We start from the raw sequence: 26455 nt of genomic DNA on the forward strand, positions 1-26455 counted from the left end.
CTTTTTTTCTAAGCGTGTCAGGGATACATAGTGTAGTTCAAATGGCTGTTGTGCGTTCTTCGTGCCAGATGTTGGAGTTTTGGGAGTGCCAGAGTCTCCCAGGGAACTAAATCTGTTTGAAGTGTATCCTGCTGCAGCTCCTTCAAGACCGTGTTGGGGATCTGGAGCAGTATCTGGATGACCTTCGGCTTGTACGGGAGAGTGAGGAGATGATCAGTCAGGGTTATAGGGAAGTAGTCACCCATAAGTTACAGGAAGCGGGTAGCTGGGTGACTGTGAGGAGAACATATGAGAAGATAAATAGGTCGTTAGTGCAGAGCACCCCTGTGGCCATTCCCCTCAATAATGACAATACTGTTTTGGAATTGTTGTGGGGGGTGACCTTCCAGGGGAATACCACGGAGACCAGGTGCACCTTAAGGGCGTGTGCTTAGCCCACTGCTCTACTCTCTCCACACCCACGTCTGTGCGGCTATGCACAGCTCAGACGCCATCTCTCAATTAACCCAAATATTTTTGGCAGAATTTCAGAAGGTGATGAGGGGTCACATAGGAATGAGGTAGATCACCAGATTCAGTGGTGTCACCTCAACAACCTTGCACTCAACGTCAGTAAGACCGAGGAGCTGATTGTGGTCTTCGGGAGGGGGAAGTTGAGGAGACACACACCAGTAAACATCAAAGCATCAGCAGTGGAAAGGGCAAGCAGTTAAGTTTCTGGGTGTCAACATCTCTGAAGATCTATCCTGAGTCCAACATATTGATGCAAGTACAAAGAAGGCCCAACAGTGGCTGTATTTCATTAGAGGTTAAAGAAGACTTGGGACGTCACCGAAGACACTCGCAAATTTCTACAGATGTACTATGGAGAGCACGCTAACCGGTTGCACCAATGGAGGGTGGGGTGGTTGGTGGCACTGCACAGGACCGGAAAATGCAGCAGTAAGTTGTAAACTCAGCCGGCTCCCTCATGGGCACTAGCCTCCCCAGCATCAATAACACCCTCAAAAGGTGATCCCTGAAAAAGGTAGCATCCTTCATTAAGAACCCCCATCTCCCAGGAGATGCCCTCTTCTCATTGCTACCATCAAGGAGGAGGTAGAAGAGCCTGAAGATACACACTTAAAATTTCAGAAACAGCTTTTTGCCATCCACCATCAGATTTCTGAATGGGCATGAACCCATGAATACTACCTGAGTATTTTTTCCTCTCATTTCGCACTACTTACTTAATTTAATAAGTACATACTTATTAATATAATTTATAGTTTTTTATTGTTGTGTATTGCAATGTACTGCTGCCACAAAACAACAAATTTCACGACATATGCCGCTGATATTAAACTGGATTCTAATTCTAAAGTCTGAGCAAGAAGACAATTAGCATGTGATACCTGGAGAGGAATTGTTAATCTGTTTTATATCCCCAGATGATAAATGATTTGAATAAGAAGTCTGACTGCATGTCAATTGTGACTCACCTCAGTATCAATAATTTCTGAATTGTCTATGATCACTACCCCATTAATCCTGTATTTATTTATTTATTAACTGACAGTAATTTTATATCTTTGCTCTGTACTACTGCCACAAAACAACAAATTTCACGTCATAAAATACAGTGATAAGAAACCTGATTCTGATTCTGACTCATTGGCCTGGACTCAACACTTATTAGTGCTGGTACAATAAAGTGCGGGTTTTGAATTAATTAACACAACAGTACCAGTGACCCAGGTTCAATTCCAGCCGGTATCTGTAAGGAATACGTCCCCCCACCCCCGTGACTGCGTGTGTTTTCTCCGAGTGTTCTGCTTCCCTCCCTCAGTCTAAAGACATACTGGTCAGTGGGTCAATTGGTCTTTGTAAGTTGTCCTGTGATTAGGCTAGGGCTAAAATGGGGAGGGGCTTACTTTGTGCTGTATCTCAATAAATAAGTTCTTAAAAAGATTCACATGGTAATTCATCTAACCTAATTGATTTGACTGAAGTAAGGGTCAGTGTGTGAAGGCAGAAAGCCGATTGCTGGCATATTGGAAGATTAATGACAGGAGATAAGCAATGTTCAAGGGATCAGTAACAGATTAATGGCTGAGTAGCAAGGTGCTGCAAGTGGCAGTCATTGACCCTGGTCACACTCTCACACTCTGTGAGTCAGTCTGACCATGTACATGCCACTGCAACAGAGCCAGCACAAGATGGTTGTGCGTTAGACAGGTTTTCCACCATCTGCCGAATCTCTCATGCAACGGAGTGAAGACATGAAAGGTTTCAATTGCTTCTGAACAACAGAGCACAAGTAAGAATGAACGGTGACTCAATTACTTGCGGGAGACTACATAAAACACTATAGCACCGTACAGGCCTTTTGGCCTACAAAGTTGTGCCAACCCTTTAACCTACTATAAGATCAATCTAACCCTTCTTTCCAATATAGCCCTCTATTTTTCTATCATCCATGTGTCTATTCCAGAGTTTCTTAAGTGTTTCTAATATATTTGCCTCTACCACCATCCTGGGAGGATTTTCCAAGCACCTATCACACTACATACAAAAACTGACCTCCGACATCCCACCCTATACTTTTCTTCAATCACCTTAAAATTATGCATCCTTATATTAGTCACTTCTACCTTGGACAAAAGTCTCTGACTAGACACTCAATCTATGCCTCTTATCATCGTGTGCACTAGTTTGGGATATATAGACATTTTCCACACTTAGCAATTGGTGGGCTTCATTTTCCCAATTAGCAGCTATTCCAACATACTGTTAATGTTTTTCCCTTTCATCCATAGGTCTGAAAGTTGAGGTATCTGGACTGGAGTGGAATCAATTTAGACCTTGAGGTAGGCTAACACATGCTTTTCCAACCCAGCACAATAGTATCATAGAGGGCCATGGGACAGAAGGCGGCCATTAGTACCATAAATCACGCTAGTCAAAAGTGGACTAGTTAATCCCATTCGCAACTCTCCATCTTTGGTCTCCAAAGCCTCATTCAGGTACATTTGGCATCCAGTGAAGGAATCTCAAGAACTACAGGAGATACATTCAAAGTTTAAGGGGGGAAACGTAAACGGGATGTGCAGGGCAAGTTTTTTTTTACATAAAGAGTACCTGAAATAGATTGCCAGTGATAGTTGTGGAAGCAGATACAACAGAGGAATTTAAGAGACTGTTGAATATGGATTATGTTCAGGCAGAAAAGATTTACTTTAATTTGGCATTGTGTTTGTTACAAGAACGGTAGGCCAAAGGGCTTGTTCCTGTGCTGTACTGTTTGATGTTCTGTGTTGGTACAGGACAGGACAAAGACAGGGTCAGAGCAGGTAATATCTAAATCGTGCTTTACGATCCTGACAATTTCACAAGCTGTTAAAACTAAAGGCTCCTCATTAAACTGTGAAGTTGATTGGAGAAATTAATGGACTGAGGAAGAGATTCATGTTCCTGATGACATGTTATATGGCAAAATCAATCTGTGGACAATATTGGCTGAAAAGGTAATTTAATAAATTTTACAAGCAAATTATACTGATAATGATCATATTCAAATCTGTTCCATTTCAAACTGATAGAAATGATCTGTTTTACCAAATGAAGACGGACACTTACCATTTCAAACATTAGTGAAATCAGAGGGAATTAGGATTGTATTAGTCTCTGTTCATATTCTTACCAGTTTAACACCTTGAGGTCTTGGAATCATTTCTACACAAACACATTCTATTTGGCTGCAATTATTTGGCATATTTGCTTGCTCTAAATCTGACACTTCACTTTAACACAGAACATAAAACATGATGTTGTGCCAACATCTTAACCTACTCAAAGACCAATCTAACTCTTCCCTCCTACATAGTCCTCCATTTTTCTATCATCCACTTGCCTTTCTCAGAATCTCTTAAATGTCTTTAATGTATTTTCCTCTACCACTACAAAACAACAAACTACATGACAAATGTTATTGATAAATAAATTTAATTCTGATTCTGATACCAGTGGCACTGTGTTCCACACAACTACCGCTCTTTGTGTAAAAGTCCTACCCTTTACACTCCCCTGATACGTTCCTCCAAACATCTTAAAATTATGCTCCTGTAAATTATCCATTTCTGCCAGAGGAAAAAGTCTTTGGCTATTTGCTTGATCTATGACTTTTACCAACTTGTACACCTCTATCAAGTCATCTTTCATAATTCTTTGCTCCCAAGAGAAAAGCTCTAGCAGGCTCAAACTCTCCTCAGACGACATGTTCTCTAATCCAGGCAGCATCCAGGAAAATCTCCTCTGCACCCTCTCTAAAGCTTCCACGTGCTTCCTATAATGAAATCAGAATCAGGTTTAATATCATCAGCATATGTCATGAAATTTGTTGTAATGCAGCAGGAGTACATTGTAATACTTATAATAAAAGTGTTAGTATATATATTACAAGTCTTCCATGGATTGTCACCTCGTCGCGGTGGAGAGGCTTGTGTGGTCCTGTGATCCCGAGAGCAATGCCGTCTGGAGCTATGCTCCTGGTAGGGTCACCCATGGTGGTAAGGTCGAGGGTGAGGTCCCTGACAAAGAAAAATCCAACCAAGACCTCAATGGTGGAACAGGCGGACGAAGTTACTTTGAACTCAACGGCTATGAAGGTGGATGAAGGCTGCAACAAATCCATCAGCTCCAATCGTCGTGGTTTCCGTGCCATTGGAATCAGTTGGTTGATTTGTGAAGTATCGTGTGCTTCTTGGAGTGCAACATCAAGTACACATTAAACAAATACACGCACAGGCGTCTTCACTCTATGGGCCACTTCTTCAGAATGAAGACCATCATCCTCGACCTCGAGGGACAGCCACGACGATGACGATTACACGTTAAATTAAATAAGTAATGCAAAAAAATTAGTGAGGCAGTGTTCGTGGGTTCAATGTCCCTTCAGAAATCTGCTGGCAGAGGGGAAGAAGCTGTTCCTGAATCACTGAGTGTGTACCTTCAGTCTCCTGTAACTCCTCCCTGCTGGTATCAATGAGAAGAGGGCATGTCCTGGACGGCACCTTTTTAAGGCATTGCTCCCTGAAGATGCCCTGGATACTATGGAGGCTAGTGCCCATGATGGAGCTGATTGGGTTTACAACTTTCTGCAGCTGATTTCAACCCCATGTAGTGCCTCCCACACCTCCCCCACCTCCCCCTCCATACCGGGTGGTGATGCAGCCAGTCAGAATGCTCTCCAAGGTACATCCGTAAAAATTTGAGAGTGTCTTTGGTGATATACCAAAACTCCTCAAACTCCTAATGAAATATCACTGGAATTGAATAGAAAACTCCTAGTGTGGTCTAACCGGAGTTAGACTATTACCTTGCAGCTCTGAAGGCCCACTCACCATTTAACATTTGAATACCAGGACTCAAGTTTCTTCCCATCTGGGGAACACTGTTTAGAGCTGCTGCCTCATGGCACCAGGGACACAGAAACAATCCTCACCTCAGGAGCTGCAGGGGGCATCGATTTGTACATTGTGTCTGTGAGTGTGTGGCTTTCCCTCATGTACTCTGGATTCCTCCCACAGCCCAAACATGCAGGTAGTTAATTGACAAAACCATGGAAATAAATCACCACTCACTGCAGGTTACTGGTAAAAGAATCAAGAGGGGACTTTATGGGTAACTGTGATAAAGAAAAAAGACGCAGGATTTCAGGGAAGTAAGGACAGGGGAAATATGACTGATGGGATTGTTCCTTTTGAGAGCGGACCTGGATCCAATGGGCCAAATAGCCTTCAAGGAACTCACTTTGACTTTTATGATGGAGGATTGGATGCGGATTTTGAAGTTGGTTAACTCTTCAATTTGTGCTAGCCATTCATTGATTCAATTTAAAATTGTATATCATTATCATTTGATGAAGGAGAGACTTTCTAGAATTTTTTCTAATGTTGGTAGTCATTGTGATAGATGTAAAACTGAGATAGCTATATTGACACATATGTTTTGGTCTTGTTCTATATTGGAACCATTCTGGAAGTCAGTTTTTTCAACAATTTCTAAAGCACTTAAAATTAGTCTACAACCTAATAAATTAATTGTGCTTTTTGGAATAATTCCTCAAAATATTCATGGTATTTCTGTGTCTGACCAACATGTTATTGCATTTGTTACATTGATAGCTAGGAGGGCCATTTTGTTGAAGTGGAAGGATACATCAGCTCCCACTTTGTCACAATGGTTCTCTCAAGTGATGCTATGTCTTAGTTTGGAGAAAATTAGAAGTCGAACCTTTGAACCTTTATTTGAGTTTGAGAAAATATAGGGCTCATTTGCTCATTATTATCATTTTGAGCTAATGATAAGATTTTTTCCACAATCTAATTGTAAATTTTTTGGTATATTTTCTTTTCTTGCTGGTGGTTTGATGTTTATTTTTAGAAGCTTTTTGTATGACGCATGGCTCCGGGGTTGTACACCTAATGGGTTCTTTTTTTTTCTCACTTTTTCTGCTTAGTAGGTTTTTTTTGTTATCACAAATTTTTTTTCAATCTGTAAGATAATGTCTTTTTTGAGACTTTGTAAGTGTTGTTACTTCAATGTACTCATGTTATTTCTTTTGTATAATATAACAATAAAAAGATTTGAAAAGAAACAAATAGCCCTCTTCCATTTTGTATAACCACCAGCTGGATCATGCCATGCTGATACCATCAGGAAAGAAGTTTAGAAGCCTTAGGGTACACACCACCCAGTTCAGAAACAGTTATTATCCTACAACCATCAGGCTCCTGAACCAGCATAGATAATTTCACTCAGCTCAACCCTGAACTGATTCCACAACCTACAGACTCACTTTCAATGACTCTACAACTCATGTTCTCGGTATTATTTATTTTTTTATTTTTATTGTTTTTATTACATTTCAAAAATACGTCATTGGCTGGGAAGCACATTGGAAGGACTGGAATTCATTGTGTAAATGCTCTGACAAGCCCATCACATCAACTGATGTTTATCCAGCAGGCTGTGTGAGGGAGACATGTAGCAAACACAGGGACACTGGATGAGGGAGGACAGAAGGGGCAGCATTGTCTTTGAAAGGTTTGAAGTTCTAAGTTGAGAAGTGAATTTATTATCAAAGTATATACATACATGTCACCATATATAATCCTAAGATTCATTCACAGTAAGACAAAGAAATACAATAGAATCAATGAAAAACTACACACAAAGACTGACTAACAACCAATGTGGAGAAGAAGACAAGCTGTGCAAATACAATAAAAAACAAGCCCATGAATAAATAATACTGAGAACAAGAGTCCTTGAAAGTGAGTCCATAGATTGTGAAATCAGCTTAGTGTTGACATGGAGCCTGATGGTTGAATGGTAATAACTATTTCTGAACCGAGCAATATAGGACCCAAGGCCCTTGTACCTCTTTCCTGATGGGGGTAACAAGAAGATGGCATGGCCCGGATGATGTATTTCGATTGTATGTTCATGGGAGACACATAAAAATTGTTAAAGGGCCTTTAACAGAAGTGAGGTGTTCCAATGCCATCAGGAGGAGGTCTTAAGTTCAAAGTAAATTTATTATCAAAGTACAAAAATGTCACCATATACTACCCTGAGAGTATTTTCTTGCAAGAAGTGACTAGAACGAAGAAATACAATAGAGTGAATGTAAAACTGCACCCGAAGACTGACAAGCAGCCAATGTACATATGAAGACAAATTGTGCAAATACAATCAATACCAATAATAAATTAATAAGTAAATAAATAATACTGAGAACATGAAAAGAGTTTGGGTAGGGAAAAGGGGCAGGGGCTCATTTAGCTCCACCAGAAAGAGGTGATGGAGTTTCACTTCAACCTTGTTCCAAAAGCCAGCATCTCATAGAAACATAGAAAACCTACAGCACAATACAGGCCCTTCAGCCCACAAAGTTGTGCCGAACATATCCCTATCTTAGAAATTACTAGGCTTACCCATAGCCCTCTATTTTTCTAAGCTCCATGTACCTATCCAAAAGCCTCTTAAAAGACCCTATCGTATCCGCCTCCACCACCGTTGCCGGCAGCCTGTTCCAAGCACTTGCCATTCTCTACGTAAAAAACTTACCCCTGACGTCTCCTCTGTACCTACTCCCCAGCACCTTAATACCTGTGTCCTCTTGTGGCAACCATTTCAGCCCTAGGAAAAAGTCTCTGACTATCCATACGATCAATGCCTCTCATCATCTTATACACCTCTATCACATCACCTCTCATCCTCCGTCGCTCTAAGGAGAAAAGGCCGAGTTCACTCAACCTGTTTTCATAAGGCATGCTCCCCAATCCCGGCAACATCCTTGTAAATCTCCTCTGCATCCTTTCTATGGTTTCCATGTCCTTCCTGTAGTGAGGCGACCAGAACTGAGCACAGTACTCCGAGTGGGGTCTGGCCAGGGTCCTATATAGCTGCAACATTACCTCTCGGCTCCTAAATTCAATTTTATGATTGATGAAGGCCAATACACCGTATGCCTTCTTAACCACAGCGTCAACCTACGCAGCTGCTTTGGCGTCCTATCTCCATTTTACCTCTGAAGTTTTGATTTCAGTCTCCCCGAACATCTTGATCTTCCTGGTCAGAGTTATAGTTTGTAACACAATGCAGGAGGCGAACAGTTTCCTCTCGCCTGCATACTGATACCAGGCTACCTATACGGCATGGTTATTACAGTGGAACATCTAAACCTGCATCACCAGACACATATAAGGTGATGTGTAGAAAGGAGTTTTGGGCAGGCAGAGAACTTTAGAACATCGTTTGGTACTTAGGGCCTTGAGAGTGGAAGGCAATGATAACACAAATAGCATTACAGATGATCATGACGTCAGGACTAGGGACAGGACCAGGAGAAAGTAGTGAGGATGAAAGCCATAGAGTCGAAAAAAAATGGATGAATAAAGTCAACTCCTTTCCTTTGTATGTCAATCAAGGCAGGTTATCTCGGTTATACAGAAAACACCTTCTCAACAAGTGTAAAGGTAAAAAAATTAGCAAGATTGTTGATATAAGAACATAAGAACTTAAGAAATAGGAGCAGGAGTAGGACCTGTCTACTGGTCCTACTGGTCTATGCTGCGTCTGCCTGATGAATCTATTTCTTTCCAGATGCCCCGCTATTGCTTCTTTAATGATAGCTTCAAACATTTTCCCAAATACAGGTGTTAAACTAACTGGCTTAGAGTTACCTGCCTTTTGCCTACATCTTTTTTTGAAAAGTGGCGTGAGATTTGCCATCTTCCAATCTGCCGGGACCTGCCCAGAGTCCAAAGAATTTCGGTAAATCATCACCAAGGCCTCTACTATAACTTCTGCCATTTCTGCCAGTACCCTGGGATGCGGAGGACTGATCTATCTTCAGGCCAATGAGTCTGCTTAGCACTATCTCTTTAGTGATAGCTATTGCATTGAGGTCATCACCTCCCATCGCATCCATAACATCTCTCTTTGACATGCTAGATGCGTCCTGCACCATGAAGATCGACACAAAATAGTCATTCAAACCCTCGGCCTTTCCTTCATTACCCAATATCAATTCCCCCTTCTCGTCCTCCAAGGGACTTACATTCACTTTAGCCACCTTTTCTGCTTTATATAATTATAAAAACATTTACTATCCATTTTTATATTTTGTGCTAGTTTATTTTCATAATCTAGCATCCCTTTCTTTATTGCTCGCTTAGTGTACTTTGTTGCTTTTTAAAGTTTTCCCCAATCTTCCTGTTTCTCACTACTCTTGGTGACTTTGTATGCATGAGCTTTTAGTTTGATGTCTTTTTTTATTTCCTTAGTTATCCAAGGCTGGCTCTCCCCACCCTTACTGTCCTTGCTTTTAAATGGAATGCCTTTTGTTTAGCACCATGAAAAATCTCTTTGAAAGTCCTCCACTGTTCCTCAACTGTCCCACTATATAGCCTGTGTTCTCGATCTACACTAGCCAAATACTCCCTCATCATTGTAGACTCCACTGTTTCAGCATAATGCACTGGCTTTAGATTGAACTATTGCACTCCCCATTTGTATGAGAAACTCAATCATACTGTGATCACTCTTTCCAAGAGGATCCCTAACTACAAGATCACTAATTTCACCTGTCTCAATGCACAGGACCAGATCAAAGATAACATGTTCCCTTGTAGGTTCAGTAACAGGCTATTCAAGAAAGCCAACACAGATGAATTCCATGAAGTCCTCCTCAAGACTGCCTCGACCAACTTGAGTCACCCATTCTATGTACAAGTTAAAGTCTCCAATGATAACTGCTTAAATCGTCTCTCACTATCGTCCTGATCTCATCTTTAATTAAGAGCGCTGCCCCACCTCCCTTATCTTCCTGCCTATCCTTCCGTATTAACTGATATCCTTGGATATTTAATTCCCAATCCTCTCCACCCTGCAATCACATCAACGGCCACTAAATCATACCTTTTTGTACTGATTTGAGCCATAAGTTCACTGACTTTGTTTTGAATACTGCAGGCATTCAAATAAAGTGCCCTCACACTCATTGTGCTTTTAAAATCTTGTAATCTTTTACTGTCTTGCACTTGACTTTTCTTTAGTCCAGTCTTACTTTTCTCTTTTTTATCTTTTGTTTTTTTCTTTATCTTTATCCACACTTTTCTTTTTTACTTTATCCACACTTCTCCAATTTGTTGAACCCACTCCCCTATTATTTAGCTTAAAGCCCTATCCACAGCCCTAATTATGTGATTCACCAGGGTCCAGGTCCCATCACGGTTCAGGTGGAGCCCGTCCCATTGGTACAGCTCCCTCCTTGCCCAATCCTGGGGACAATTTCCCATGAATTCAAACCCACTTCTCCCACACCAATTCTTGAGTCATGCATTTAACTCTCTAATCTTCTTAACCCTGTGCCAATTTGCAAGTGGCTCAGATAGTCATCCAGAGATTACTACCTTTTTGGTTCTGCTCTTTAATTTAGTCCCTGGCTGGCCAAATTCCCTCAGCAGAACCTCTTTCCTCATTCTACCTATGTCATTGGTACCCACCTGGACCACGACAACTGAATCTTTTCCCTCCCACTGCAAATTCCTCTGCAGCTCAGATAAATCGTCCTGAACCTGGGCACCAGGTATGCAACACAGCCTTCGGGACACTCTATTCCTGCAACTTTCTCTATTCCCCTGACTATACTATTAAGAATTACCACTATATTTCTCTTCTCTCCCCCTTCCTGAAAGGCTCCATGAACTACGGTGCCACAGTTAGGTTGCTCATCGTTCCTGCAGCCCCCACTCTCATCCACGCAGGGAGCAAAACTCTCAGACCTGCTGGACAAGCTCAAAGGCTGAGGATTCTCCAGCACTTGCTCCTGGATCCCACTACCCACCTCACTCACAGTCACACCCTCTGGTCCCTGTCCACAGACCGAATTTGAGGCAGCTAATCTCATGGGTGCGACTAACCCCTGAAACAGAGAGTCCAGGTAACTCTCCCCCTCCCTGATGTGCCGCAGTGTTTGAAGCTCAGACTCCAGGTCATCGGATTTGAGCCTGAGTTCCTCACGCAGCCAACACTTGCCGCAGATGTGGTCACCAGGAGCAACAATGGGCTCCACCAGCTCCCACATCACACAGCTACAGTACATCAGCTGATCCCGCTTCATCCTTTTATTTAATTAGCTGTGACTTAGTGACTTTTTGTTCAACCACAAACAACCTTACTTGCTACTTACTTGTGTCTCCTCGCCAAAGGCTCAAGTTCCCTACACTGGTCCCTCACACAATGGCCGCTCTGCTTTGACCCTGATTTACTTTTATTTACTCCTGCTAATGAAACGCGAATCGATTTGTCCGCTGCTAATGCGCCGATCCCCGCCAATCCACGCGATCCCCGCTCCTTTTTTAAACTCTTCTCCCCGACATGTGTGAAGCTCCCTCTCTCGCTTCGAATTGATTGGTCCACTGCTAATGCCATACTTGTCCATACTTGACTGCTTGACCATAGTGTTTTGCACTCAGCAGATGAAGGAAGTACTTACGTCGTGGAAGTTTCCTTACCATTGACAATTACTATGATGTCTCTGAAGTCAATTTCTCCTCTCGCCTCCACTCTTCCCTCGCACCGGTACACACCTTCGTGCTTCTTACTAATGTGTCGGATTTTCAGGTTGCTATCACCAACCATCATAAAGTTGTCTGGAAAGCAAGCGAAGGAAAGCACAAGCCATGAGATAAAGAGACAACTGGAAGCACATGAATTCTTTTGGTACCTTGGCAGGACTCATTCTTCAGAATGAGAATCCGGTTTACTATCACTGACATATGTCTGCATTTTGTTGTTTTGAGGCAGCAGTTCAGGGCAATATATAAAAAATTACTATAAGATGAAATAAGATAATATAAAAGGAAGAAATAAGTAATACAAAATTAGAGCAAAATACTGTTGGTCCTTTCAGAAAACTTAATAAAGACACAACGACACATTGAGCTGCATGCTTCAATCTACAGTCAGTCGCCACACTACTGGGTTCCTCCTGTACCTAACAAAGTGGCCACTGAGTGCACGTCAGTGGTCTTCTGCTGCTGTAGCCGATTAACTTCAAGGTTTGACATGAGTGTTCAGAGATGCTCTTCTCACACCACTGTTGTAATGTGTGGTTATTTGGGTTACTGTCACCTTCCTGTCAGCTTGAGCCAGTCAGGGCATTGTCCTCTAACCTCTCATTAACAAGGCATCTTCACCCTCAGAACTGCGCTTACTGGATACTTTTTTTGTCTTTCAAACCATTCTCTGTAAACTCGAGAGACTGTTGCGTGCGAAAGTGTCAGGGGATCAGCAGTTTCTGAGATATTCAAAACCCCTTCCATCTGGCACCAACAATCATTCCGCAGTCAAAGTCACTTAGATCTCATTTCTTCCCCATTCTGATGTTTGATCTGAACAACAACTGAACTTCATGACCGTGTCTGCATGTTTTTATGCATTGACTTGCTGCCACATGATCAGCTAATTAGAAATTTGTATTAACGAGCAGGTGTACAGGTGTACCTAATGAAGTGGTCACTGAGTATGCATGTGAGAAATAAATCTAATCTTTAATCTCCTATTTGATCCCCTTTCTCTGTGAAAGGTTTGTGTGCATTAACCCTATGCAAGGCCCTTTGTTATTTAGTACGCTCGAAAAGGCCACCCTTCGGTCTCAAAATGTCACAAAAGAACAATCTGGTTGATGAACACCCTCTTAATGACTATTGTGTTGTTGTGTTCTATTTGTTATATCATGGATGAACAATCAACTTTATTCGCCATATACATTTACATGTATTAGGAATTTGCTGTAGTGTGTTGGTCGGGGCGACACATAATAAAAAACAGCATTCAACAATTATAAAGAATAAAAAATATATAAAAATAAATTTGGAGTTTACAGTATGGATATGGAATAAAATATGCATGTATTTACAATGTAAATAGCATTTTAAACATAGTGTAAAGTGTTTATAGAGCAGTGGAGTGACGGAAGTAATAGATAGAGGAAGGCGAGGGGCTGGCTACAATAGTTGATCAGATTAACTGCCTAAGAAAAGAAACTTTTCAGATGACATGAATGTTGTTTTTCTTTTAATAGCCCTAAAGCGCTCTCCAGAAGGGAGACTTAGCAAAGGCAGTTTGCTGGGTAGGTAGTGTTCACAATTATTTTTTTTTCCCTTTCTGCTCCTTTGTCCTGGATACGTACCAGATCTGCAGTGATTTGCAGCCAGTGACCTTTCCTGCAGTATTTCTCGTCTGCAAAGAGCGTGACTTTCCCCTTTAAGAGCGCAGTGTTTAATTCTGACCATGCTCAGTGTCTAGGGTGTGGCCATAAGTAACACAGACATCGTTTACATGGTGCTTTGCATTTTGATACAGAGGGAGAACCAGACTGAGTTTACAATGACAGAAGCCTTTGTTCCAGAGTTGGAAGAGTTGGCAGTATCCTACACAACTAATTGCTCGATTTAAATTGCCTCATTGAACTTGACGCATGGTGAAGACTACTGAATCAGGGCTAATTACAGTTGATCCTCTCAATACAGTGAAACAGATGGAGATACATAATAGCGTAATTCTTTTATTAAATTGATTTAGAGATTGTCTGTAAAGAATTTTTTAAAAGAAGGAGTGAAGTAAATCAAAGAGCCATGATTAACATGACATCAGTCCCTTTGTGTGCATCCAACAATGCGGAACAGGATGAAATTAGAGTTGTCTTCAGGAAAGATCCTGTGAGGTTGAAAAGCTGAACTAAGAACAGAAAATGCTAGAAACACTCAGCAGGCCAGGCAGTATCTGTAGGAGAAACTGAGTTCACGATACAAGAAATTCTGCAGGTGCTGATAATCCAGAGTCATATATACAAAATGCTGGAGAAACTCAGCAGGTCAGACAGCATCTATGGAAAAGAGTAAACAGTTGACATTTCAGGCCAAAAGCCTTCATCAGGTGTTAAAGATTCATGTTGTTGACCTGATAGTGCATTAATTGGGAAGTAAGGTTGTTAACTTTCTGTCCTCGTACACCACCACTGCTCTCAGTGTGATGGATATTCATTTCCCAGGGTGCAAGAAGCTTATTGCTAACCTCAGCTTTCTATGCCAGAAGCATGACCTTTCCAAAGGGTCAATGTTTTTTGTGACAAATATTTCTTGTTCAGCTTCTTGTTGTAAACAAGAATCAGTCTTCAGTTCTTAATGTAAATTGTAAGAAGTAATCTGTTTGAAATTTGAAGGATACCTGGGCTGGCTGCTAAGAGATGTGGTTTGCAAAGTGAAGTGACCGTGAGGCTTCTTGTCTGTATTAGCCAAACGCTTGAACCAGTCTGGCCATTCTCCTCTGACCTCTCACATTAACAGGTTGTTTTCGCTCACAGGACTGCTGTTCACCAGATGTTTTTATTTGTTTCTCGCATCATTCTCTGTAAACTCTAGAGACTGTTGAGTGTGAAAATCCCAGAAAATTTCCGATTTCTATGATACTCAAACTGCCCCAGCTGACAACAACAATCATTCCATGGTCAAAGTCACTTAGATCACATTCTTCCCCATTCTGATGTTTGGCCTGAACAACAAGCTGATTGGAAGGTGGCAGTAACTCAAATAACCACATGTTTAAATAGTGGTGTGCACAACACCTCAAACTTTGAAGTGGATGGGCTACAGCAGCAGAAGACCATGGATATGCACTCACTGGGCACTTTATTAGGTACAGGAAGTACCTAATAAATTGGCCATTAGTGAATTTAAAAACCTAAACTTCACCTGTGAGTCAGCTGGGGTGATGTACTGCGTCCGGTGCTCCCGATGTGGCCTTCTATATATTGGCGAGACCCGATGCAGACTGGGAGATCGGTTCGCTAAACACCTACGCTCTGTCCACCAGAGAAAGCAGGATCTCCCAGTTGCCACACATTTTAATTCCACGTCCCATTCCCATTCTGATATGTCTATCCACGGCCTCCTCTACTGTAAAGATGAAGCCACACTCGGGTTGCAGGAATAACACCTTATATTCCGTCTGGGTAGCCTCCAACCTGATGGCATGAACATTGACTTCTCTAACTTCCGCTAATGCCCCACCTCCCCCTCGTACCCCATCCGTTATTTATTTATTTATATACACACATTCTTTTTCTCTCTCCCCTTTTTCTCCCCCTGTCCCTCTCACTATACCCCTTGCCCATCCTCTGGGCTTTCCCCCCCCTTTTCTTTCTCCCCGAACCTCCTGTCTCATGATCCTCTCATATCCCTTTTGCCAATCACTGTCCAGCTCTTGGCTCCATCCTTCCCCCTCCTGTCTTCTCCTATCATTTTGGATCTCCCCCTCCCCCTCCCACTTTCAAATCTCTTACTAGCTCTTCTTTCAGTTAGTCCTGACGAAGGGTCTCTGCCTGAAACGTCGACTGTACCTCTTCCTAGAGATGCTGCCTGGCCTGCTGCGTTCACCAGCAACTTTGATGTGTGGGGCCATGAGTGCACCTGCCTTTGAATGCTGCTGCTAGTCAGTTTTTCATTGCATCTGTGCACATGACAATAAGGTTGACATGACTTGAGTCTCTGGAATTCTCTACTCTGGAGATTTGTGGAACCTGTCCAATAAGCAGTTTATTGGTACATACCCGTGACAGCAGCAGTGACATCCTGGTTGTTATGTAGCCAGGTTACCATGGGTGCCGGAGAGCTGCTCACTTGACAAATCACCTCGGCGTCCTCTCCCTCTCTGAACTCCTGCGGGGATTGGATGTCGCGAAAGGTCAGCTTTTCTGTGGACAGAGTTTAACAAGGAAAAGGTGTAGTAAAGATGGGTATTCTGCCATCGCACATTGCCACAGAGCCTTGTCTTTGGCAAAAGATTTACCACCACTTGATAATTCCTCTTCGCCCACAGAAACTGCCCAACCTGCTGAGGGGTTCTCCACCTGGGTTCCACAGACTCCTTACTTAATGCCATTGGTCCATGGCATTAAAAAGTTTGGGAACCCCTGATCTAGGAGATTGTTAGCTGCTCCAGGTTGCTGTATCTGCAGTCCCTTTAGTCTGTCTCCCTGCATTGGAATTGAATGTGCTTTTGCATCATTTTTGTTACACCAGTGGTTGCGTGGATTCATAGAACATAGCCTCAGAATAGAGGGATGTCCATTTAGAACAGAGAGGAGGAGGAATATCTTAAGCCAGAGGGTGGTGAATTTATGGAATTCATTGCCACAGATGGCTGTGGAGGTCAAGTCATTGGGGATATTTAAAGTGGAGTCTGATAGATTCTTGATTAGTCAGGGTGTCAAAGGTTACGGGGAGAAGCCAGGAGAATGGGGTTGAGAGTGATAATAAATCCGCCATGATGGAATGGCAGAACAGACTCAATGGGCTGAATGGCCTAGTTCTGCTACTATATCTTATTGTCTTATGGTCTAACATCTCAGCCCAGAAGCAGGGCATTCGGCCCAAATAGTTCAGCACAACCAGCTCCAATGCAGGTGAACGGATTCGCGAGAGCTGCAGATACTGGAAGCTAGCGCAACTGACAGTCCGCTGGAGGAACTGCCGTGGGGGTGACGGGAGGAAAGGAAAGGAATTGTTGACGTTTTGGGTCAAAACCCTGATCGGGTCAGGTCCTGATGTGGGGTTCGATCTGGGACATCAGCAATTCTTTCTCCTGACTACAGAAGCTGCTCGACCCACTGAGCTTCCTCAGCAGATTGTTTGTTGTCTGGGAGAAGAGTGCAGTGTTGTCCACCTTGCAATTGAATTTCTTTAAGAAAAAACCCTTGTGTTCATCATCCTCCAACATCTGCCATCCAAGCTTGGAATGAGCAACAACATTGACAGAGATTCAGCAATGGAGAATCTCCTCTGCTTTTCAGAAAGAGCTTCTCAGAGGTACAGTACATAATTTATATGGTGAATGATTTGATGGTTAATGTTTGATAGGAGTCTCAGTGCAAAAGGGAGAAAAAATCAGAATCCGAATAAGGCTTAATATTACTGGCATATGTCATGAAATTTGTTTTGTGGCAGCATTTGTTGTTTTGCTCTATATATAAACTATAAACTACAATTATTACTTACGTAAGTACTGCAAAAAGAGAACAAAAAAAAAGTGAGGTGAGGTCGTTACATGGATTCATTTGCCGATCGGAAATCTGATGGAAGAGGGGAAGAAGCTGATCCTGAAATGTTGAGTGTATGTCTTTGTGTCTTCAGTCTCCAGTACCTCTTCCTTGATGGAAATAATGAGAAGAGGGCACGTCCTGGGTGATGGGGGTCCTTAATGACGGATATCGCCTATTTGAAACATCTCCTTTTGAAGGGTGCTGGATGCTGGGGAGCTTAGTGCCCGTTAAGTTAAAGGATTATTGATGCAGAAAATGGAAGGATGTGGATCGTGTGCAGGCAGAAGGGATTTAGTTTAAAATTCAGCATCATATTCATTGCCGGCCGAAAAGTCTGTTCTCGTTCTCAGTTTTATATCCATTCATGCTCCTTTCCTTTGTCTTGGCATTATAGAAACATAGAAACATAGAAAATAGGTGCAGGAGTAGGCCATTCGGCCCTTCGAGCCTGCACCGCCATTTATTATAATCATGGCTGATCATCCAACTCAGAACCCCGCCCCAGCCTTCCCTCCATACCCCCTGACCCCCGTAGCCACAAGGGCCATATCTAACTCCCTCTTAAATATAGCCAATGAACTGGCCTCAACTGTTTCCTGTGGCAGAGAATTCCACAGATTCACCACTCTCTGTGTGAACAAGTTGTTCCTAATCTCGGTCCTAAAAGGCTTCCCCTCTATCCTCAAACTGTGGCCCCTCGTTTTGGACTTCCCCAACATCGGGAACAATCTTCCTGCATCTAGCCTGCCCAATCCCTTTAGGATCTTATACGTTTCAATCAGATCCCCCCGCAATCTTCTAAATTCCAACGAGTACAAGCCCAGTTCATCCAGTCTTTCTTCATATGAAAGTCCTGCCATCCCAGGAATCAATCTGGTGAACCTTCTTTGTACTCCCTCTATGGCAAGGATGTCTTTCCTCAGATTAGGGGACCAAAACTGCACACAATACTCCAGGTGTGGTCTCACCAAGGCCTTGTACAACTGCAGTAGTACCTCCCTGCTCCTGTACTCGAATCCTCTCGCTATAAATGCCAGCATACCATTCGCCTTTTTCACCGCCTGTTGTACCTGCATGCCCACTTTCAATGACTGGTGTATAATGACACCCAGGTCTCGTTGCACCTCCCCTTTTCCTAATCGGCCACCATTCAGATAATAATCTGTTTTCCTATTTTTGCCACCAAAGTGGATAACTTCACATTTATCCACATTAAATTGCATCTGCCATGAATTTTCCCACTCACCCAACCTATCCAAGTCACCCTGCATCCTCTTAGCATCCTCCTCACAGCTAACACTGCCACCCAGCTTCGTGTCATCCGCAAACTTGGAGATGCTGCATTTAATTCCCTCATCCAAGTCATTAATATATGATAGCACATACTCTGCAGACTAACTTGCTCCTTGTTGTCCATTAATCACATCGTACACTGAGGCAGTCACCTCTCTGTTACTGTCTCTATTAGTGACGCACTTACCTAAGCATTGATATGCTCTTTTGCCCTTTTCCAAGAAAGGATATGCTGGCATTGGAGAGGGTCCAGTCAGGAGTTCCCCACCAGGGGTTCACAGACCCCTTGCTTAATTGTTATGGTCCATGGCATAATAAAGGTTGGGAATCCCCGGTCCAGAGGAAGCTCACAAAAATAATCTTGGGAATGAAAGAGTTAACATATGAGGAGTGCTTGATGACTCTGGGCCTAAACTCACTGGAGTTTAGAAGAATGAGGGAGGATCTCATGGAAACCTATCAAACACTGAAAGGCCTCAACAGAGTGGTTGTGGAGAGAATATTTCCTGTATTGGGGGAGTCTAAGACCAGAGGCCACAGCTTCATAATAGAGGGACGTCCCTTTAGAACAGAGATGAGGAGGAATTTCTTTAGCCAGAGGGTGGTGAAGCTGTGGAATTCATTGCCACAGATGGCTGTGGAAGCCAAGTCAATGAGTATACTTAAAGTGGAAGTTGATAGATTCTTGATTAGTTAGGGAATCAAAGGTTATGGGGAGAAGGCAAGAGAAGGGGTTGAGAGGGATAATAAATCAGCCATGATGGAATGGCGAAGCAGGCTTGATGGGCCAAATGGCCTAATTCTGCTCCTATGTCTTATGGTCTTATGGTATATATTTGCTCTTATGGTCTATGTCTGCTCTTATGGTCTTTAATTTCTGCAAATAAAATTATGAGTCTCTCACTAAAAAGGACTGCTTTCCCCCGTGTATAAACACAGGCAACAAGCGTTAGCTTCCACTAGCAGATTACAGTGATTAGAATGATGAAATGCCTCATATAATTAGCAAATTATCTTCAAAATCATGAAGTTTGTGGTTATTTCTGGAGCTCCTATTATCATCAAGATGCTGGTGCAACATTCAGTTTAACTCTAGCTCACGAGCATGTTCAGTAAAGTGAAAATATGGGCAGAATAATCCCAGTAACTCACCCTCAACCATCAGTATAGACCCTGATAACATCTTGAAGAGCACAAAAAGTGCAAGGGCCATATTAGTCAGGATATCTAGCATATTTTAAATTGTATTCATAGAACACTACAGCACAGTACAGCTCTTCAGCCCAGAATGTCACGCCAACCTTTTAATCTACTCCAAGATCAATCTAACCCTTCCCTCCCTCGTAGTCGTCCATTTTTCTGTCATCTATGTGCCACGTGACGAGTCTCCTAAATGTTTCTAATGTGCCTGTTTCTACTACCATCTCCGGTAGTGCATCCCACGCACCCATCACTCTCTGGGTAAGACGTCAGAATTGGAGTCAGGTTTAATATCACCAGCATATGTCTGGAAGCCTTCTAACTTTGCGGCAGCAGTCCAATGCAATACATGATAATAGAGCAAAAAAAAACCCCGTGAATTACAGTAAATGTATATTAAATAGTTAAATTAAATAAGTAGTGCAAAAACTAGTAAATAAAAAATGTAGTGAGGTAGTGTTCATGGGTTCAATGTCCATTCAGAAATCGGATGGGAGAGGGGAAGAAGCTGTTCCTGAATTATTGAGTGTGTGCCTTCAGGCTTCTGTTCCTCTGACATCCCCCCTATGCTTTCCCCCAATAACCTTAAAATTGTGCCCTCTTGTATTAGCCCTGGGAAAAAAAGGTGTTGGTATTCCACTATATCTATGCCTCCTGTCATCTGATGCACTCTGTCAAGACCCCTCTGCTCCTTTGCTACAAGGAGCGAAGCCCTGATGAGACATGCTCTCTAATTTAGGCAGTGTCCTGGTAAATCTCTTTGGCACTCATCTGCCTGTCCAGCCAGCATTCCACTCTAATATCTATTGATCAATCTGTGTGCCTGTCTCCTTGTCTGTTTGCATTGATCTCCTCATGGTGTTCCATCTGTCTACTTGAATCTGCTTGGCTATTCCTGTATATGTACATGTATCATTCTGTACTTCTGCAAGTCTCCAACTGTCTGTCTTTCCCCTGTCTAATTGGCTGTCCATCTTTTACCATCTATCAATATGTCAGTCATTTAGCTTCCATCTGTAGCAATGCATTCGATGTTGGAGAACTCAGCAGGTCGGGTGGCATTGATGGTGGAAAATGGACAGCTGACATTTTTGGTCAAGTACTTTCATCAGGACTGAAAGATAGAGGGGAGACAGCCATTAGGAAAAGGTGGCGGGGGAGAGGTGGAGCATGAGATGGCAGGTGCTAGGTGGATCCAGGTGATGAGGGATACTAGGCAAATGGAGGAGCATAGAGCGGAGATAGTGACAGAGGCTGGGAGGTGGTAGGTGGAGGCTACAAAGACAATAAGACCATAAGATATTAGAGGAGAATTAGGCCATTCGGCCCATCAACTGTCTGCAGATGATGGAATCTGATAGGAGAGGAAGGTAGAGCATAAAATCAAATAAGGGAGATGGAGAGGGCAGATGTGAAAAGTTGAGGGAGAAAGCCAGTGGAAGGAATACGTTGGTAATAGCCAGTTCAGCCCTACTCTCAACAGTGTAATTCTTTCCCTCCCCCGACCTGCTTACTCTGGCTTGGTCTCCCTTCCTTTCCAAAGGTGCTGCCTGACCCCCAATAAGGGCCCTTATCACCCAGGACGTGACAGTTTCTCATTGCTACCATCAATCAGGAAGCTAAAGACACACATTCAACGATTCAGGAACAGGTTTTTCCCATCTGCCATCAGTTTACTGACCAGGCATTGAACCATGAATACTATCTCACTCGTTTTTTTTTCCTCTCTTTGCATGACTTATTTAATTTTTAAAATATATATAATTCTTACTGTAATTTAGTTTTTATTACTATGCACTGCTGCTGTATAACAACAAATTTCATGACTTATGCCAGTGATATTAAACCAGATTCTGATTCTGACTTGCTGAGTTTCTCCAGCGTTTTGTGGGTACACTCAAGATGAACTGGAGTGAAGTAAAGTCTCCCAGATTTAGGTATGAGGCCGCCCCTTGAGCTGTTGGCTGGTTGGTGTTCTTGTAACAAGGCACATCTTCCAAATTATTTCACTGCGTCAGAACAATTTATATATTTCAATTACCAACACTCAAACATTTTATCGCGAGATCTGGGTACCTACTAGTGAGTGACTCCCTTTGCATTTCTACTATTTACCAGACTTTAGTCTGGAGTGTGATGAAATACTCTTCATATTTTGTTACACATTGGTTGTTGTCCATCCCACTGGGTGAAGTATTTCATTGATTCTATTGTTTTTCTTGTATTTACTGTAATTGGCCACAAGAAAAGGAATATTGGGGTTGTATTTGGTGGTCATATATTGTATGTACTTTGAAAATGAATTTACTTTGAACTTTGAGCTTGTCTGAATGAATACAGACCCAACAGCTCTCAAGAAGGTCTGCACCACATGGACAAGTCAGTCCATGTTGGAATTAGAAATTGAATTTGTTTATTAATGTTACATGTACTGAGGTACAGCAGAAATCCCGTCTTGCATACTGATCATTATACAGTGTATTAAGGTAAATCAATTGCAGAGTGTTGAAAAAAGTTGTTGAAGAGTGTTGAATACAGCTACAGAGAAAGTGCAGACAATAAGTGCAAAGTCAGAATGAGATAGATTGTGAGGCAAAGAGTCCATTATCTAGGGGACCATTCAATAGTCTTAGAACAGCAGGGTAGAAGCTGTCCTTGAGCCTGGTGGTACATGTTTTCAAGCTTTTGTATCTTCTACCTGATGGGAGAGGGGAGAATAGAGAACGTCTGCGGTGGTTGAGGTCTTTGATTGTGCTAGCTGCATTACTGAGGCACCAAGAAGTCTGGCTCAGTAAAGCAGACCCTGAAATATGGGTCCTTGCTGGACCATTTCAGAGAGCAGTCGACAGTCAATCATTTTGATGTGTCAGGAGCCATATGTAGAGCAGACAGGATAAGAATGGTGGATTGTCCTTGTGGTCTACGGACAATAACTGGGTGGTTTCACTGTGCCAATATCAATGACCGACTGGCCATCACATTTTTACTTACCTATATATAGAGTATGCACATACCAGCATGATTGACATCCCATTGGTCAGACTAGATGTTCATTACCTTCCCTATCAGTGCACTGTGGCTGCGTTGGGTTCCACTTACAAAATGCACTGCAATTAGTCACCCATACTACTCTGATCATCCCTCCCAAACCCTTGTCGTGCAGAGAGTTGTGAATCCAGCACAGTCCATCACACAAACCAGCCTTGCCTCCAGAGTCTACCTGCAGTTCAAGCTGCCTCGAGAGAGCAACTGAGATAATTAGGGGCTCCTCCCAACCCTAACATTCTCCTCCCTCTTGTTGGGCAGAAGATGGAAAGGTTTGAAACCTCATGCAACTAGATGCAAGGACAGCTTCCACCCTGTTGTTTATCAGACTCTGGTGTGGACCTCTTGGACTCCAAAGTTGATACTTGAATCTGTCTGATCATGGACTTTCCACTTTATTTGTACTTCCCTTTCTCTGTAGTTGTGACACTATATCTATTTTACTTATCGAAATACAGCATGGAACTAACCCTTCTGGTCCTTCAAACCAGTTCACCCAGCAATCCCACAGTTTAATCTGAGCCTAGCCACATGACAATATACTATAGCCAATTAACCTACAACCAGTACATATTTGGACTTTGGGAGGAAACCAAGCACCTGAAGGAGACCCACATGGTCACGGGGAGAACGTACAAACTCTTTACAGGCAGTGGCAAAAGTCCTTGTCCTGTTTTTCTTTATGTTACCTCAATGTATTGAACTGGGGCATGATCTGCCAGGATGATATGCAACTGAGAGTTTTTTTAACTGCTTCTTAGTACACATAACAACAATAAACTATTGAGACCAAGAAGAACAATCATAAGCGTGCATGGAAATGTGGGTGTCGGGGTGGAGATACGTCTCTACCAAAGAAGTTGTAAGGTGCTCCTTCCCTCCACTAGCTTGCAGGTCACCCTTGGGCACGGGGTAGCACCTGCTTAGCCCCCTGATCAGGGTCACGTGAAGCTATGGGAGCAGGGGGTGGATGGTTGGATGAGTAGCTGGTGCATATCACAAGTCCTGGTGATATGACCACTGACACCAGGCAGATGATCTGAGCACGCAGCATGCAGGAGGAACTCAACAGGTCAGGCAGCATCTAGGGAAAAGAGTAAACAGTTGACATTTTAGGCCATGACCCTTCATCAGAAAACGAGGAGTACTGATAATAGGTGGGGTCACCCACCTTATTATTTATATTTTTATTGAGACACAGCGGGGAATAGGCCCTTCTGACCCTTCGAACCACGCCACCCAGCAAACCCCTGATTTCGTTTGAGCCTAATCACAGAACAATTTACAATGACCAATTAATCTACCAACTGGTACATCTTTGGACTGTGGAAGGAAACTGGTGTACACAGTCACGGGTAGAACGCACAAACTCCTTACGGGCAGCATCAGGAATCGAACTTGGATTGCTCGTACTGTATAGCGTTGTGCTAACCACTACACAACTGTGTCTTGTAAAGCCACTGCCCAGAAGAAGGCAATGACAAACCGCCTCTGTAGAAAAATTTGCCAAGAACGAACTGGTTATGGAAAGCCCATATCATAAGACATGGCACATAACAAAGGAACGTGCATGGGAATACCACCTTCAAACTTCCCTCTAAATCATCTATACACTCCACCCTATTCTGACTTGGAAATACACCACTACTCCTTCGTTGTCACTGGGTCTAAATCTTCGAATGTCCTACCCAACAGCACAGTGGGAGCCTTCACCAGAAGGACTGCAGTGGCTCTAGAAGGCAGTTCACCATCGCCCTATTAAAGGAAATTGGAGATGGGCAGTAACTGCTACTTTACAGTGATTTCTACATCCCGTCAAATAAGCCAAATATTTGTAATATTTCTATAGATTAACTTTATTTGTTAGGTGTACATTGAAATATACAGTGAAATGGATCACTTTGCATCAAATCAGATCAGTGGAGATTGTGATGGGGGCAGCTCGCAAGTGTTGCCACAGTTCCAGTGCTAACGTAGCATGCCTACAACTCACTGTATGTCTTTGGAATGTGGGAGGAAGCTGGAGCACTTGAAGGGAACTCACACAGTCACAGGAAGATCGTGCAAACTCCTACAAACAGTGGTGGGAATTGAACTCTGACCTTATAGCTGGCACTGCAAATCATTGAGCTAACCCCAATTTCGGCTGTCAAGTCAAGTACAAGAACCATGTTGAACAATATCTGTTGAGAGACCGATGACGGTGTTGACTTACTGTAAATTTCCACCAGGACTGTAGCTTCCTGAGAATTTCCACTGGCATCCTTCACTTGACATTGATAGATGCCAGCGTCCTCCTCGTTGGCGTTGTAAATGGTAAGTCGTGATCGCACGCCCTCTGTCTGCACAACCACCCTTTCATTGGAGATGATTTTTTCTCCATCAGGACTGTACCAGTCTATACTGACAGGTTCCCCAATAGCTGTTAGGGAGAGAAAAAAGATAATTAAACCACTAACCAAGAGATTCTGCAGATGCTGGAAATCTTAAACAACAATCACAAAGTGCTGGAAGAAATCAGTGGGTCAGGCTGTATCATGGAAGAAATAAGCAGTCAAGGTTCGAGATTGTTAGTGTCATTCTTCTGTAAAGGACAATGAAATGATTGCCACTCCAGGTCTGATGCAGCATTAAAAAACACAATAAGCACAAAGAACAGATTAAAAAAACACAATAAATATAAATATAAAAGCATCTTATAAACTCAATGTACAAGTGTCAACATTACAGATCAAGATCAGCGATAAACCACGAGGTTTACTGAATTAGAAAACGCTGTGCTCTTCCCTCTGTGATTCAGAATTTAATGGTAGTAGGTGACAGAGTGGTGCATTTGCAAAAACTAAAGCCTCAAAGATGCAATAGCCTGGGTTCAGTCTGATCTTGAACTGGGTTGAGTTTGCAAGTTCTCCTTATGACTGCGTAGGTCTCCACCACCACTCCCTCATCCTACGGAAGCATGGGTTGGTGAGTTAATCGGCTGCTGTAAATTGCCTCTAGCGTGTCAGTGAGTATTGGAATCTGAGCGGAGTTGAGTAGAATGTCATAGAGTCATAGAGCATTACAAGTACAGAAGCAGGCCTTTTGGTCCATCTAGTCCATGCTGACCTGTTTTTTCAGCCTAGTGCAACCCACCTGCACCAGGACCAGAGTTCTCCATATCTCTCCCATGCACATTCCTATCCAAACCTCTCTTAAATGTTACAACTGAACCTTCATTCACCACTTCCGCTGCCAGATCATTCCATACATGCTGCACCCTCT

At 42.7% G+C, this 26455-nt stretch overlaps 1 protein-coding gene across 2 annotated transcripts in view; it reads right to left on the reverse strand.

Annotated features, from left to right (window-relative positions):
- The window catches only part of LOC134347828 (neural cell adhesion molecule 2-like), a 632407-nt gene that overhangs the window by 343542 nt on the left and 262410 nt on the right, over positions 1-26455 (reverse strand). For both annotated transcript variants that reach the window (XM_063050290.1, XM_063050291.1), the window contains exons 3-5: positions 25407-25613; positions 16163-16306; positions 12066-12203 (exon numbers count right to left, since the gene is read on the reverse strand). In XM_063050290.1, the coding sequence (XP_062906360.1) occupies positions 12066-12203; positions 16163-16306; positions 25407-25613 (489 nt within the window). The remainder of the gene's footprint in view (positions 1-12065; positions 12204-16162; positions 16307-25406; positions 25614-26455) is intronic.

Source organism: Mobula hypostoma, chromosome 6 (assembly GCF_963921235.1).
Source record: "Mobula hypostoma chromosome 6, sMobHyp1.1, whole genome shotgun sequence".
In the NCBI taxonomy this organism is placed as follows: Eukaryota; Metazoa; Chordata; class Chondrichthyes; order Myliobatiformes; family Myliobatidae; genus Mobula; species Mobula hypostoma.